This window comes from Notolepis coatsorum, assembly GCF_963971535.1.
Source record: "Notolepis coatsorum genome assembly, chromosome: 5".
NCBI lineage: Eukaryota > Metazoa > Chordata > Actinopteri > Aulopiformes > Paralepididae > Notolepis > Notolepis coatsorum.
In genome coordinates, this window is record NC_140169.1 from 17891251 (window position 1) to 17909159 (window position 17909).

Genomic DNA, 17909 nt, shown 5'->3' on the forward strand with positions numbered 1-17909 from the left:
TTTCTATTCACATAATACGCCTACTTCATATATCTACTCCTTTCACATATATGCCTACCACTTGTATCTATTGCTATGTCCGCCTACTACAATCTCATGAGCCGTCTAACGCCTGTCCCGTCTCCCTGTCTCCCTATGACTTGCTGTCCTGGAGTGTTGACCGGAGTGTTGGACGTCCCGTGACGAAGGCCGGGAGGTTGCGACCCCCTCTGCGTGCCCCCCTGTCTCCGGAGGTCTCGTAGTGGTGACCGGAGTGCCGGATGTCCCGCGATGATGTCGGGGAGTTCGTGACCCTCTCTGCGCCGCCCCTATCTCCCTGTCTCCGGCTGTCCCTGAGCAACGACCGGAGTGTTAAATGTCCCTTGACTAAGACGGGGAGGACGTGACCCTCTTTGCGCCGCCCCTGTGCCTCAAATAGATTGCTATCAGCTCTATCTTTAATCTTTCAAAATGTTCAGTTGCTATCGCTATTAGCTCTATCTTTAATTTTTCAAAATGTACAGTTGCTATTGCATGCACTCATCTGTGTTCCACTACACACATGAGTGCATGCTTACCAACTGTCCGTCTGCAACACTACTATCACCAACATCTAAGAAGGGAGATCCCCCCTTGAATGGCCCTTCTAAGGTTTCTCTCCTCCACACTGCCTGTGGAGCTTTTTTTCCCTATTGTTAGGTTTTAGTGAGTTTTTCCTTACCTTCGCGTGGGGTATGTCTGGGAGTGCTTGCATTCTTTCATTTATTTGCATCCATCTAAAAATGTTTGCACCTTATGGTGTTCTTGTTCTGTTCTTGACTTATTGTTATGTTTTCTTCTTGACTTGTTTAAAGAAGATCTGTACGGCCCATGGGGACATTAACGTGTGTTGTTGGGCCCTATAAATAAATTTGATTTGATTTGATTTGATTTTGATTTGTAGACTGCAGTTCTATGGTGGTTAAACTTAATACCTGTAGACTACAGTTCTATGGTGGGTTATTACCTGTAAACTGCAGTTCTATGGTGGGTTATCAAAATAGACTGCAGTACTATGGTGGTTATTACCTGTAGACTGCAGTTATATGGTGGTTAATACCCGTAGACTACAGTTCTATGGTGGGTTAATACCTGTAGACTGCAGAGGCAGATCATGCTATACATCATCTGAGTGACACAAAAGCAGTGGCGGAAGTTATGGAAGGGGTTAATCCTGTAGTTGTCATGGATACAAAGCTAGAGAGAAGAAAGAGAGAGAGGGGGAGAAAGAGAGAGAAAAGTCTGAGTCATGTAACCTTGTCAAGTGAGCATGAAAGTGGAGAACATAATTGCCTTTTTCTATTTTTTAACAAATTCTTTCTCAGCTCTGCACAATTCACCTTGTATTCACATCTAAAAAACATTTTACTTTTAATGTTAAGAAGAAACACAGAGACACAATTATTAATGCCAATAAAAATACCACATAAACACAATTTTTGCCTCTGACTGTGTGTAGATTTGCTCACATGATGTCATTATATCAGTATCCACATCAGTCAACATACACTGTTATCTGAAGCAGTTGTTAGAACCATATCAATCAACATACACCGTTATCTGAAGCAGTTGTTAGAACGATATCAATCAACATACACTGTTATCTGAAGCAGTTGTTAGAACCACACCATCAACATACACTGTTATCTGAAGCAGTTGTTAGAACCATATCATCAACATACACTGTTATCTGAAGCAGTTATTAGAACCATATCAATCAACATACACTGTTATCTGAAGCAGTTATTAGAACCATATCAATCAACATACACTGTTATCTGAAGCAGTTATTAGAACCACATCATCAATATACACTGTTATCTGAAGCAGTTGTTAGAACCATATCATCAACATACACTGTTATCTGAAGCAGTTGTTAGAACCACATCATCAACATACACTGTTATCTGAAGCAGTTGTTAGAACCACATCATCAACATACACTGTTATCTGAAGCAGTTGTTAGAACCATATCATCAACATACACTGTTATCTGAAGCAGTTGTTAGAACCACATCATCAACATACACTGTTATCTGAAGCAGTTGTTAGAAGAACTGTATCAACATACACTGTTATCTGAAGCAGTTGTTAGAACTGTATCAACATACACTGTTATCTGAAGCAGTTGTTAGAACTGTATCAACATACACTCAGACATTCTGATCATCTTTTATTTTCTGTTTCCTCAGAAATTGGTAAACAGGAATTTATTTCTAGGGTTCCTTCCAATTGGAATAATTTACCAGATAATTTGCAATCTTTCACCTAATTTGGTATAGTTAAAACTACTTTATTTTCCCATCTTAAAACGAGCTTTGAATGCTTTGAATGAGTAATTATTATTTAATATTTTTGATTTTTTTGTATCTCTCTTTCTCAGATTTGTCTCTGTTTTCTCCCCATCCCAATTATTTAGTCGTTGTGCCAATTCCCCCCCTCCCCTACCTGGTTGTTGTGCGCATGTTCTCCTACTGGTCGGTACAAGGGAACCCTGAAGTATCTGCACGCTTCCTCCGACACGTGCGGCGACAGCCAGTGGCTCTCTTCTCACTTGGCAGCGAGGGCTCTCATTGGTGAAGTGTAACGCGTGGGAGGTCACGCTGCCTTCCTCAAGTCCTGCCTCCGCTGAGCAAGCGCCCAGACCTGACCTGTAGGCGTCGCTGTCCACAACGCCAGTCTCCCACCCACGGCTTCCCTCCCCCTAACCCAGCCAAACGAGTTAGTATAGCGATCAGCCCAAGCCAAGGCAATGCTGACTACGGGAGTCGAGACCACAGCCTCTTGCATTGATGACGAGCGCAATCTCCGCTACGCCACCTGAACGCCCCCTGAATTACTAATTATTTGTAGTTATTTATAAAAAAGTCATTATGTTGATTGTTTTTGTGTTGTTGTTGCTTATTGTTGCTTACTGTTGTTCAATTGTCTTTGTATGCTGTTTAATGTTGCAGGACCCCTTGACAACGAGATGCTACATCTCAGGGGGTTAATCCTGCGAAACAAATACAATTATTTCCACAATTATTTCCTTGTGAATGGTCTCCCATACAATATTGGAAGCCATAATGATATCATATTGGAACTACTGATTTCCCCACACTAGAACACAGTGCTTATAGAGAATGTATGGGGAAGTACAACAAGATTAAGACCTATGGGGAAATTATTAATGTAGAAATTGACACCTACTACTTACACTAGTAATATGGGCTCAGTTTCATCACCAAGCATACAAATTACTTAGCCTACTATGGATGCCCCCTCATGGTCGATTAGTCGATAGGTTTGGTCTTAGTCGACCAAGGCTTTGTTAGTCTATTTAGTTATTAGTTGATTTTCTGTTTTTATCCAATGCTGAATTAGTTATTTCCTGAAAAATTCTGGTAAGCACTGGAAGTCCATCTGCGTTATTGCATGTGAAAAACAAATCCTATCAGTCGACTATGAATTTCTTTAGTCAAGGATATGTAGACCTATAGCACACCAATCTAGATGGAGTCAAACAAATACTGGTTTAAATATTTGATCCCATAAAGGAAAATATCAGGAGAGTAACTACTTTTAATTTCCAGCGCAATTCAATATATAATAATAATAACATGTGTCTGCACTGCTGGACCAAAGCTACGTTGACAGTGTGAGAGACCTTCCAAACCCCAATTTTGCAGACTAAAATAAGAAAAGAGAAGTAATATAATGAATAACATAAGAAGATAATTACCGTAACCCAAGTGAAAAAATTAGTAACACAAAAATTTATACTTTTAGGGGTTATAAACTCTGTCTGTCAGAAATAGCACAATCTAGTCTTGATGCTATCGACTGCAAGATGGAGCATTTCCTCAATTCACATGCCATTAATATTACATGAGGACATGGGTAGAGGGGGCCTTATCGCTAGATAGCTTATGTACATAGCTATTTTTCAAACGAAAGCAGGAAAAAACCCAGGGCCATGAATGACTTCCACAGGAATTTTACTATGCTATACACAGTAAACTGTAAACTCTTACTGGAACACGTTGGATAGGTATTTTTCTGGATTGGGTCTTTCTTCTCAGATTAAAATCAGATACTGTAACGTTCGGGGTTTTGCTGTCATCTGGGAGCAAAAGCCCTGGTGTTGCCCAATGGTAATTACCAGGGATGCTCGATATTGGCTTTTTTACCGATACCGATATACCGATATTGTCCAACTCTTAATTTCCGATACCGATATCAACCGATACCGATATATGCAGGGTTTCCCCCCCCAAAAAACGGAATAATTTCAGGTAATTATTACCTGTCTTTCTGCCATGATTGCCATAATTGGTACCTGGTGTGTATAGTTGACTTGGCTTTCTATACCTTACCGTGAGTACTATGATGCATTCTACCAAAGCCTTATCGCTCCTTGCCACGGAGGATACGTTTGTTCACCTTGTATAGTATATTGCCTTGTCGTGCCTTTTGCTTATGTATTCTTACTGTGTGTGCTTATGTAGCACTGTCGCCCGACGTATGTCATTTAGTAATAGGTTTTGGAGACATCGTTGTCTTCCCTTTGCTTTTCCCTTTTTCTCGATATAGCTCAGTTTATGATTTTGTACAATAACGTGTTTTCTCCATATTACTTTCCCTCTTTTGGACACGAAGCATTCTCCTACTTTTGTTTGTGCGCCGTTGTCGGCGAGTATGCCATGGATGTCAAATAATAAATAAGAAGCCTTTTGTTGGAGAAACAACACCTGCCTCTCATCTATCCATTCTGCACTGCACCTGGGTCCAACCTTCCCAACTCGTAACAGATACAGCAGCAATAAGGCTCCTCCCCTAAAAAGACTTAACCCCACAATATGCAAGACATGGTGCCCCCAGGGCCGTCTCAAGGGGCGTGTGAGCAGTGCAGTCGCACAGGGCCTCGCGGGGAGGGGGGCCTCGCAGCAGCAAAAAAAAAATATATATATATATATATATATATATATATATATTTCTTTTTTTTATAAAAATATAAATAAATATAATGTTAACAATCACTTTCCATCACAGACCTATAATCTAGTTTTGCTTACATGCTTATATATTTCACATTAGACACGTTTGTAGAATAGTGTTCCGGGGTTCTGCAGCTCTGCAGATATACTATTGGTTTCATTCAATGACCCGTTAACTTTTTTGCAAAGCATCAAGTCAAGTCAAGTCAAGAGTTTTAATTGTCACGTGGGAGGACTAACACTAGGGGGAGCTGGTTGGCATCGGTCTGGTAGTCGGTAGAGAGATGTGAAGAAGACCGGTATTATCCACGAGGGGAGGGGTACAGGTATTAGGTACAGGTCTATTAGGCGCTATCCACGGGAGCGAGTGGATGTCTTGGCCAAGAGCATCCTACTTTTGAAAACCAAATGTGCAGCATCGGAGCAGAAGAAATAACGCTGCATGCCGTAAGCTTATCAATACCAAGTATAGTGATTAGGTTATGCCAAGACGAAGAGGACGTTCGGCAGATGGACTGAAGATGAAAGTTGTTGCGTGTTAGAATGTTCAGTCAGGGCGGTCAGGTGGCGTAGCGGAGATTGCGTTCGTCACCAACCCCGGAGACGCTAGGATTCGCCTGTTCGAATCCAGCTCACAGCTCCGGGGTTGTCACCAGCTTGGCTGGCCGTTCACACTAATACAATTGGCTGTATTAGAGGGTGGGAGAAGCTGGCGGGGTGGGTCCGGGTCGTTGTAAACAGCGACTCCTACAGTTCGGTCGGGGCGCCTGCTAAGCGCGGATAGGATCTAAGTGGGATAGTGTGATCCTTCCACATGCTACGCCCTCTCAGTGAGAATCCGCGCTGCCAGGTGAAAAGAAGCGGTTGATTGGCTGGACGTGTGTCGGAGCCTCCACTCTCCCAGACCGACTGTGGGGGGTAAGTGCGCAGCGACCAGGAAGGGGATTGGGAATTGGCATAACGACTAACATTGGGATGGGAGAAAATCGGAGGAAAAAGGAGGGGGAAAAAGATCAAAAAAAATAAAAATAAAAAAATTCAGTCAGGCTAGCCATGTCGGCTTAGCTAAAGGCAGGGACAGCTAACTAGCGTTAGCTACGTTATCGAGTGCTAACGTGTGGCAGATAAACTAGGAACAGACTCCCAAGTTCATCCCAACGGGGGGGGGACAATATGGACTGGTGAACTTTGTCATCTCCACGGTTGTCTCCTTCCTCTTGGACGTTTGGTGAGTTTTTAATGCAATCTATTCTGTTCCCGCCGTGGATCTCTCTCTCTCTCTCTCTCTCTCTCTCTCTCTCTCTCTCTCTCTCTCTCTCTCTCTCGCGCTCTCTCTCTCTCTCTCTCGTGCGCTCTCTCTCTCTCTCGCTCTCTCTCTCTTGCTCTCTCTCTCTCTCTCTCTCTCTCTTGCTCTCTCTCTCTCGCGCGCACTCTCTCGCGCTCTCTCTCGCGCTCTCTCGGTCTCTCTCTGTCTCTCTCTCTCTCACTCGGTGTGTTGCATCATGCAACAGGGTCTGCTCACACTGTACTCGTGCAGTTTGTGACGTGTGTACTAAGCTTATAGAGTTTGATTCAAATAAGGCAAAACTGCAAATCTGCATGTTGTGCTTGAAAAGTTAACCTGGCTTTAAGCTTGTTTATCAGGTTCCAGGGGTGTTTTATGCATTTTCCCTGTTACTGCCAGGTGTACGACTGTACAGGTGCATTGCCACTAAGCCTCGGGCAGCACTATTATTTAAGAATACGTTGAATGTATCATATGCCCAGCCTCGGGCAGCGCTATTATTTAAGAATATGTTGACTGTATGCCCAGCCTCGGGCAGTGCTATTATTTAAGAATACGTTAACTGTATGAAAAAAAAATTATTATAAAAAATTATTAACACATTAACTGCCACGCAGTTTGCCCCTCTCATACCACTCTCTGCCACCACTCTAAGCCTATGGAGATGTTCACCTTCTTTGCAGGGCTATAACTTTTTAAATTGGATTGCTAAATTGACATTACTATGGCCCATTCAACATCGATTATCTATCGTTCAGGATGTAGGAACGTTATACTTTTTCATTCATAGATTCATACGAAAATACCGTCTAGAATATAAATATGTTTTTATCGTTTTCTGCAGTAATTCCTAGAACGCTAGTTATAGGCCTAAACGCATAATATAATTATCGATTGCAGTTTATTCGTGATACACGCTATATAAAAAAAATCCAACTGAATACGATCCTAAACGTTATGACTCATCATGCGTGGATGAACGGGGGGGGGGGGGTCGTTTATAATTCCGTGATCGTCAGTAAATGCTTTATGTAGTATGGGTGATATATTGATCAGACCAGTTTGCATTAATAATAATAAACAATCACGCTGAAAGTAACGTTACTGTCCTCTTACCGTTCGCCGATGAGACTGGAGGAAAAAGATCCCACTTATTTGACGGCGATCGACTAGATCCTTTTCCGGTTTGTATGGCGAAATAAACGCCCAAATCATATTGATTATTGAGTTATGGCAGCGATCCATATACACGGATGTGTGTCTAGAGTCCCGCAACAATATGTGCCTGCCGGACGCATTTCCCAGATGCACGGAGATCACCAGAGATCCATTTCCGGTTGTAACTCGCCCGATCATCCACCAGGCGGTGGTATTGAAGCATTGCACGGTTGTGCCGAGTCCCACTGTCTCAGCCGAGGCTGGGTGGCCTGTACGTTAATGCCAAGCAAGCAGTGCAAAAATGCTTCCGCATTCGTCACCGCACGCTAGTGCGGTAAAGCGCCCTTCTTTTCAGACAAATGCTACCGTGCGTGCACCGGCGGCGGCGTGCTCGCTCAGGTGCGTGCGTGCGCCGGCGTGCTCGCGCGAGGTGCCCGCGCATGCGACACGAGCGGAGCTCAATATATATAAGTCACCGCCCCTTATTCAGTATCCAACAAATAGCTCAATCGGCAAGGACACATGGCTGTGGATCCTATGGCTTGTTTGCTGGCGAGTTCGAATCCCATCGAAAATATTTTTTAACGTGATTTTTTTTTAACGTGTATTCTTTCGCCGATTAAGGTTAGGCATTGTTTCGGAGTTGGTTAAGGTTAGAACGGTTAAGTTTAGGCGCTGTTAAGGAGCTGGTTAAGGTTAGAGTTTGTCAAAGAGAATGGCAATATAATTTCTATGGTTAAGGTTAAGGTTAGGCATTGTTTCGGAGTTGGTTAAGGTTAGAACGGTTAAGTTTAGGCGCTGTTAAGGAGCTGGTTAAGGTTAGAGTTTGTCAAAGAGAATGGCAATAGACAGCCTATTTCCGCGAAAATGAAAGGCGCATTACTGCATGCCACTACGGTAAATTTTTGCACTGCTTGCTTGGCATAAAGCTACACGCGGCTGGGTGAGGGAATTATGAATACTATGGCGAAAAAATTTAATATGATCTCAATAACGTTGTACGCCGTGGAATGGCGGAATTCGCATGACCTTGAAACCCGTCGTAAGCCGTTTTTGGCGGTGGATGTGAAATAAATAATAATAATTATTATAATAAAAAAAAAAATTATCTTTAGGGGGGGGGGGGGGGGGGGGGCTCGCGTTTAAATCTCGCACAGGGCCTCACATTTCTCCCAGACGGCACTGGGTGCCCCATATAGACCTCTCAAGAGTTCCACTTGAGAAAAAGAATCTCAACTCCCTGGTTCCTTCAAAACAGTGTTTTCCTTTCCTGTTTACCGCAAGGAATCTATAAAAGAAGGAAGGGTCATCACGTAACTGTGTAGCGCGTGAACGCACATTGGTGCCAAGTGTGGAAACTTTCAGTTTGGCTGACATTCAGTTGACCTGTCATTTAAACAGGTTATCTTGCATGTCAGAATCATGGGCAATTTGTTGCATAGTTAACTAGCTATCGTTTGATATATTGGTATATTTCCTCAGATACCTTGTATATAGCTTGTATATTTTGAGGCACCATCAAACTGGCAACAAGTTAGCAGAGCATAGAATGATAGTTCTGACGTGATGACCCTTTCTTCTTTTATAGTTTCCTTGAGAGGGACCAGGAAGAGTTTCCCCCTCTCTCCTTTGTTATTTATTTTGTCTCTTGGAACTACTCACCATAGCAACGTGAAGAGTGACCAACAACAAGGGGGTTATAACAACAAACAAATCTCATAAAATCTCACTTTACTCAGGCGGATATAAAGTGAATTAAAACGAATTGGATTCGTAGAGATGCTATAGACGGTTTCACTGGAATTGTGTTGCTAGGGAACAGCTTGGACCACCAGTCAGTTATTGCTATTAGCAAACACAACAACAGGAAATTAACTAGAATGTTTATGTTGTCAAGTTGAGACTGTCTACGGACAAAGTCCATCTAAAGAGAAGTCGGTTCACTCTGCTGCTGTCTTGATAGCGGGGACCAATGAAACCTGAGCCCTATTTCTCTGGATGGGGAGTCATCCGTATCGAAGGATGTGTCGTACATTTCATTGTTTTTCTTTCATATTTGAAGTCACTGGTAAATTACTGACAACACAGAATGGTTAATTTGGTCAAAAAGGGAAAATATTGTGATAGAAGAATGTTTTCTACTTAGACCAGCTTCTACGCATGCGTCACCTGCCACAGAGTCCTTGGTCACCATGGCAACCACTCGCTGTGTGACTCTCAGCCTTTTAGCACGGATTGGGATTCATTTTAAACATCTTTAAAAATCAATTGACCGCAAGACGAAGTAGGTTATGATTTTACTCAACTTAAAATAACATCACATTGAATCATTTTTCTCCAACAGTTTATTTTGTAGCAAGTAGTTGTTTTGTCGCCACCAATTACGATTTTGCCGTTCCTCATTACAGTATATAGACTGTCTAGTTTGCAGGTGACCGCTGTGCTAAATGTTCTGTGTAAACTGATAACTGACAATTGAAAAGATTGTCAGGCTTATTGTTACAAAGGGTCAGATTAAACCGAATATATATATTTATTGCTTGAGATCCCATGTATAATATTTGTATATCGTCTGATATCCCTTGTATATTCTTTGTACATATACACGGAATATCCCTTTACCTCACCTCCATAGCCATGAAGTGCTTTGAGAAGCTAGTGAAGGGCTACATCTGTTCCTCCCTCCCCATCAACCTGGACCCTCTGCAATTTGCATATCGCCCCAACAGGTCCACGGAGGACGCCATAGCCCATGTGCTGCACACAGCAGCATCACACCTGGACAAGAGGCAGGGGAACTATGTGAGAATGCTGTTCATCGACTACAGCTCAGCATTCAATACCATAGTCCCCTCCAAACTCATAGCCAAGCTCAGGGACCTGGGCTTGAACTATGACCTCTGCCAGTGGGTCTTGGACTTCCTGACGGGCAGACCCCAGGTGGTAAGAGCCGGCAACTGCACCTCCTCATCCATCACGCTCAACATAGGGGCCCCCCAGGGCTGTGTTCTGAGCCCCCTCCTCTACTCCCTGTACACACATGACTGCGTAGCACAGCGGAACAACAACACCATCATCAAATTTGCTGATGACACAGTAGTGGTGGGCCTGATCTCTGCCAACGACGAAAGGGCCTACCTGGAAGAGGTAGAGAACCTGTCACAGTGGTGTCAGGAGAACTGCCTCTCCCTGAACGTCAGCAAAACAAAAGAGATTATTGTGGACTTCAGGAGGTCGGGGGTCAAGGACTACAGCCCCCTCAGCATCGACGGGGCACCGGTTGAGAGAGTGAACAGTTTCAAGTACCTCGGAGCCCACATATCCGAGGACTTGACATGGACCACACACATTGACAGTGTTGTGAAGAAGGCACGACAACGCCTCTACTTCCTCAGGCGCCTAAGGAAGTTCCAAGTCAGTCAGAAGATCCTTAGGAACTTCTACTCATGTACAATAGAGAGCATCCTGACCGGCAACATCACCTCCTGGTTTGGGAATAGCACTGCACAAGACCGTAGCAGACTACAAAGAGTGACACGTTCAGCCGAACGCACAATTGGAGGGGGGCTTCCCACCCTCCAGAACATTTACAACAAGCGGTGCAAGGGGAAGGCTAAGAGAATTATTAAGGACTCGAGCCACCCGAACAACTGCCTCTTTGAACTGCTGCGGTCAGGCAAGCGATACCGGAGTCTTAAGGCGAGCACAGAAAGACTCAGAAGAAGCTTCTATCCCCAGGCCATCAGGCTGCTAAACGAACAATAAACACTATGCAACAACCATCAAATGCACACAGCACACACACCCACACGCACACACTCACTCAAACAAACAACACACTGCAGCACCCACTCTCCACACTTTAGATCACACAAACACACTTTACACTTTATATTTATTGATAAAGGATTTGCACTACAACTCGTACACCTACTGTGAATTGTACCTAAATTGCACCTCATCCCATTTCTGCCTTGCACTATATAGTATTGTATATTAGTACACTGCACAGTATTGTATATTGTATGGTAACTACGTCTATTCTGCATCGAACATTGTACATATGTCTAAACTGAACACTGTGACCTCATTTTTTTACTTCTAATTTTACTATGTTATTTTATTTCATACTTATCTTGTCTTGCACAGTCTCTGGAGCGTAACAGTAAGAAGCATTTTGTATAAAAGTATTCTGTACTTCTGTATGACAAATATTAAAGAAACTTGAAACTTGAAGAAACTTGAAACCTAGTACAGGCCAGACCATAATATTCGTTCTCCTATTGGACAACGACCCCCTAGGCGCCACGGCCATACCTCCCAATGTCTAGTTCAAAGTCACCGCTAAGACATGTCTCAACATGCCCAGATTTGCGCAGTAATACGAGACAGAACTGAGGTTGGCACTAGATTATTCACCTTACGTATAAATACGTTGCAGGTGGATACAGCAGTTAGTTACCCTCAAACGAGTTAACCCAACAAGTTGAAGCCTTCATCACGAGTCAACGACCAAGTGAAGTGAGCAACCTTGCGTCTAAATAGAGCACTTAGAACCGCGTGCGAATAGTATAGTAAAAGTGTCAGAGCTTAGTGAAATAATGTCAAGTTCGACCTAGTTAAATGTGAAGTACCGTGCACGGGAGAATCTACACCGGTGAATGCAGAGCCTTTTCCGGCTGGATTATTATTGCTTTGGTACCGTGGCTGCTGGAGCAGAGAACCGTCTACCCCGCTGCTGTGTGGGATCAACCCGTGAGGAGCATCACTCGAGCCCGTCTCTAGGAAGAGGCTGGCTGGCTTTCACCTATGCTGTCGCGCATACTTGGATTATAGCTGCTGCTTTTGTCTGCCGATTGAGGGGAGTATATGTACCGACTCCCGTAGCTGGAGCTTATTGATTCCCCATTGATCCAGACTTTTGCACTCGAACATTCCTCCCCCCTGCTGGCTTACAACCGGAGGGAACCCCCTTAGTATCTCCAGCTGACCTACGAGTGTACCTTATATAATTCTTATGCTACAGGTGGTATTAATTATCCCCTTCGTAATATGCTCATGGACTTACGCTCTTGACCTATTCATGCACATTCTTCGCCTTACAAGCGCAACTCTAATTCTTAATAAATGTAAGATAATCTTGGTGCTCTTCTAATAAATATTACAAACAGTACTTTCTTTGTTAAGCCGTGTTATTGTGGGGGTGTTCATCACATATACCTGTGTACTGTATGGCCAGTAGTAATGTACATAACGCAGTAGTGGTTTAATGATACCATACTTATTCAATACAGTCAGGGAATTGTACCCCTCAGTTACAATTGGTCCTTCGAGCCGGAGGGTAATTAGCGTAATATTAATATAATATTAATATTGACATGGCCAGCGGTGAACACTCCACAAACGGCTCTCCTAAGCTAGAACGCCCGCAGCGCAGACGGCAGCCACCTCCTTACCTAGAGGACTACGCTGCCAGTCTACTACCTAGCTTTATACAGACGTTAACTGCGGATAAAATAAATAAAGCGGATAGTCAAAGCATGTCAAACCCTACCGACCAGGCGACCCTGCCAGTAGAGACCCCAGTGGGTTCTAACCAGGGTTCGAAATTAACGGGGGCTCGGGGCAAAATGCCCTTGAAAATGGACAAAATGCCCCCGAATATCAGTTAAGGGGGGCAGAAAATGCCCCCGACAGTTTACTAATTATATATATAATTATATATATGATCTACAGTGCGAGCATTTCCCTTGTATTTGGCCCTAATAATATGTGTGTGTGCGCCACCCGGAAATTACAAAACAGCTCCGCTGTTATAATAGTCCCACATTACACAAGGCGCATAAACGTCCAATCACAGTAGCGCCCGAAAACAAAGTCACGGTACCGGCTTAGGCAAGTTATACATTCAGAATCAGACAACGCAAAAAAAAAATCAGCCAGCCATGAAGCCCATTCATTTTTATTTTGAGCAAAAGATAGACGAGGAGAAAGAGAGGAATCCGGCTGACATGGCTTTTGAAGTGATATTCGCACGTGTTTTTGCGAGTCCAGTCCCCACGGTATGTTGACAGAATTCGCAAAACACCTTATCGACTGAAGCATAAAAGTCATTAGGATACTGCTCTGCTCTGAATTTAGGGCTTAGTGGGGAATTTCTTCCGACGTTAACGTTAACGACGCACCGAAGCAGCTAGACCATTTCTCCGTGTTGTGTGTAACACGCAGCGGTCCCCGCCTCCTCCCTCCTTGCAACAAACGTTCCACCCAAAAACGGAATTTCTATTTCATAATGAATTAAATAATTGTATAAAGAATTTTCAATGTTCTGTCATCTAATAATATATTCCATTACCTTTCCTATCTGTATCAAAGTCAAAATGTTGGTATCATAACAACACTACAACATACAAAAGCAGCTTGACAACCGATATCCTTTGCGTTTGATTGATTGAAAACTTTATTAACAGATTGCAGAATGGGTACAATACAGTACAGCTCAATACACACAAGTTAAGGGGATGCAGACCAGAGAAAGACTTTCGTCTTGTTTACATCAGGGTCCCCCATTTTCAATTCATAGTGTGCACACGCACAGTATAATAATGCATGAGATAAATAGTTAATAAACTCTGTGTTACTTGAACAATTTTCACTGTGCTCCTAAATTTCTTTGTGTGCTCCTAAATTTTTATTTAGATTTTATTTATTAACATTTTATTTAGGAGCACATGTGCTCCTTGGGAAAAAGGTTAGCGTAGAGCCCTATATATGGAGACATTAACATTACATTATCAAACATAGGGACGAAGACTGTAAAAAAAAGTGTCAACAATGTTTTATAATCCTTATGTTAATTTTCATCATAAAAATTCAGTGCCCCCGAAATACAAAAAAAAGCCCCCGAAAAGCAATTAAGGGGGGCAAAAAAAGCCCTTGAAAAAAAATGTTAATTTCTAACCCTGGTTCTAACGAAACTGACCAAGCCCACGGGGGGGACCAGGAGGGACATGACATGACTATACCCCCCGACAACGTCAACGGGACGGTCCCCGGAGAGCTCCAGGATAAAGAAAGCGCTCCAGGGATAGAACCCGACCCACTACCAGAAGAGAAGCGCGCCCAGGAGACGGACCTCGAGGCGCGCCCAGAGAACAGATCTCCAACGAGCACTGCCAGAAGCCGATCACCTCCGTCAGTGTCTTCCCCCAGCGAAGCGGACAAGATGCTGGCGCAGGCATTCATCGCCACCCTGGCAGCCTCCACAGAACGCGATCGACTTCAAGCGCAACAACTAAGTGAGCGCGAACATTCTACCATGGAAAGAGAACGCCTCCAGGCTCAACAGACGAGCGAGCGCGAACACGCTGCAATCGAGCGAGAGCGCTTCCAGGCGCAACAAATGAGTGAAGACGACCGCATAAGACTGGAGACCAGACGCCTTCAGACGGAAGAGAACATTGAAAGAAGCCGCGCCGATGCGCAGCACGCCGCCGCCAATGCACAGCACGCCGCCGCCAATGCACAGCGCGACGCCGCCAATGCACAGCTCCACGCCGCCCATGCCAGCGCCAATGCACAGCGCGACGCCGCCAATGCCCACCGCGAAGCAGAGCGCGACGCCGCCCATGCCCAGCGCGAGGCAGAGCGCGACCGGCTGCAGGCGAAGATGATGGAACAATTGATTGCCATGGCGACACCCCCTCTCTCCGCACGGAGCTCCCGGAGATCATCACAACAAGGGTCTAGGGCACATTCCCCTACCCGACCAAGCGACCCGGGACCCCGCCAACAGGAGGATCCTGTCCACGTCTCCGAACCCCCTCCCCGGCCGGTCCATACGAGACCCAGCAACCGGGAAGAACCGGCCTACGTCGCCGAGAGACTGACTAGAAGACTCCAGGACCTGGCAGAGGAAGAGGAGGAGGAAGAGGAGGAATGTCAAGCCGACCAGCAGCAACGTACTCTGGACCAGGAGGCCCAGTACAGCCCCGACCAGCAGCAACGTACTCTGGACCAGGAGGCCCAGTACAGCCCAGACGTCAGCCCCGAGTCACTGCGCTACAAACCCCCGACTCAACTCACGGGTGAGTTTGACGCACCGCCAGCCCCGAGGAACAGCACCTGGGTACCCGGGCTTCGGTACCCACCAAGTACCAGCCCAAGACGACACGCACGGGGAGACTCGCCCAGGAGGCCTCTCCCCCAACGCTCACCGATGTGCCAGCCATCCATGGCATCGTACCTTGGCACACCGACGTTCCCAGATTTTACACGCGAGGACAGAGCACAGTACACGGAGCTACGGATGTGCTTAGAGACTATGATGTCCGACGTCCCAGACGAGACGTACAAATATGCTATCCTCCTCAAGCACCTGAAGGTGCCCAGAGCGCATAATATAGCGCTGGCATATTCCAACTCAAGTACCCCATACACCGCGGCTCTAGTAGCCCTCGACCAACGTTATGGACGCATATGGGACTACGTGATACAAGAGATAAGAGACATCGACCGTCTCCCCCCAGCCAGAGACAACAGAGCATTGGATGACCTCTCTATCAAGGTACAGTCCCTGGTAGGGATGCTGGGGTCCCAAAAGGAAAAGGGGATATACGAACTGTACGCTAACTCTAATGTAGAAAGGATATTAGAGAAGCTCCCTCCCGCCCGACAAGAGCGTTTTCGGCGGCAGAGAGACCACCGCGACCCCAACGGCCCAGAGGCATCCCTCCTAGACTTATCTGATTTCCTCACCAGGGAGGTCAGCAGCCTACGACTGGACACGTTCGTGTGGAGTGGACCAAGCCCAAGAGATGGACCTCGGGGATCAAATGATAACCGCCGGTCGGTGACCGTTATGCACCAAGCCGAATCAGTACCGCAGCACAAGAACCACAACACCCCCTCGACGAAAGAGGAGTGGAAGATTGAATGCCAGTACTGTGAAGGGGAACATCGGCTGTATCAATGTGACAAGTTCAAGAAGCTGACCACGGACGAGGTGAGTCAGTGGATCAAAGACCACCGCCGCTGCTTCCGCTGCGCGCGCAGCCATATGGCAGCTGAGTGCCGTTTGAAGAAGAAGTGCAGCAGGTGCGGTGGCGCCCACTTGGAGGTCCTGCATGACATCAACAGGCGTCCACCAGGACAACAAAGTGGGCCCGTCACGGTAATGTACCAGGCCGAGGCGGTGGCACCAGTACCGAAGAGCCACCAGACCGCCCCCTACTGTACCTACTGCGACGGCGGACACTGGCTGGCACAGTGCGCCGAATATAAGACACTGAACCCCGTCCAAGTTGACCAGTGGCGTGAGGCGGCCCAGGCGGGCGCCGCTTACCGCGCAGCACTGTGCGGGGCCCACCAGAAGATCCAAGGCAACCGACCAACAGGAGTGCTCCATATAGACCAGCATAGCGGGACCCCCCGAGTGCTCATCAAAGTGGTCAGAGTGCTCCTGAGCTACGAGGACAAGGTCCTGGACACTTACGCCGTCCTAGACGATGGGTCTGAAAAGACTCTCCTCCTCGCTTCCGCCGCAGCCCAGTTGGGCCTGCGGGGTGCCAAAGGAACAATGACAATACGTACCATCAGAAGAGACCAGAAGACCATAAAGGGTAAAAATGTCTCCTTCAAGATAGCAGCGGTGGACCAGCCAGAGAAGCAGTATAGTATTACCAACGTCTTCACCAGCCACGACATAGGCCTGTCACAGTACACCTACCCCATCCCACAGCTGATGGCGAAGTATGTGCACCTACGTCAACTACCTATACCGCTTATCGGCGGCGCCACACCGACCCTGCTCATAGGCTCCGACCACGCGGACCTCATTCTCCCAATTGAGGCGGCCCACATCGGACCCAAAGGATGCCCAGTCGCGGTTCAGACCCGACTGGGGTGGACGCTCCAGGGCCCCCTCTACGGACTTGACAGTCCACCCACGCCTACACGCTGCCTGCACACAAAGGTGAGCGACACCGGCCACTCTCTCATACAGCCCGTTGAGAGGCTATTGACACTAGGCGAGAGGCCTGTGAGAGAACCGTGGGCACAAGAGGGAGTTCCGAACTCCACCCCCCTCAGCTGCGCTCCAGACGTAGCTGACCCCGAACCCAGCACCCCAAGCGACTCCTTGATGGAGCGGCCGGAACCGGCCCCTCCTCAGACGGGGTACAGACCAAACAAGAGAAACAGACGGAGGAGGTGGAGGCACAGCCAAGCACAGATCAAAGCAGTCTCAGGCCCGCTTCCTCCTAACCCCCCTACCATCCCTTCCAGCCCGTCAGAAGCGGGTCAAGGACGGGGACAACTTAAAAGTGGACACAGTCGTCATGACCATAGACCAGTCACTACCCCGAGCTGTGTGGCCGGCCGGCCGCGTAAGCAAAGTGATCACTGGTGCCGACGGAAAGGTCAGAGCGGCAGAAGTGCTCGTCCAGGGACGAACATACACCCGACCCGTG

General features: G+C 46.3%; 1 protein-coding gene across 11 annotated transcripts in view; it reads right to left on the bottom strand.

The window, feature by feature from the left end:
* pde9aa (phosphodiesterase 9aa) overlaps positions 1 to 17909 on the bottom strand; it is a 210723-nt gene that overhangs the window by 93930 nt on the left and 98884 nt on the right. For 10 of the 11 annotated variants that reach the window (XM_084315192.1, XM_084315187.1, XM_084315184.1 and 7 more), the window contains one exon: positions 1111 to 1215. The exons of the other annotated variant lie outside the window; for it this stretch is intronic. In XM_084315192.1, coding sequence (XP_084171318.1) covers positions 1111 to 1215 — 105 coding nt within the window. The remainder of the gene's footprint in view (positions 1 to 1110; positions 1216 to 17909) is intronic. 11 annotated transcript variants of the gene reach the window in all.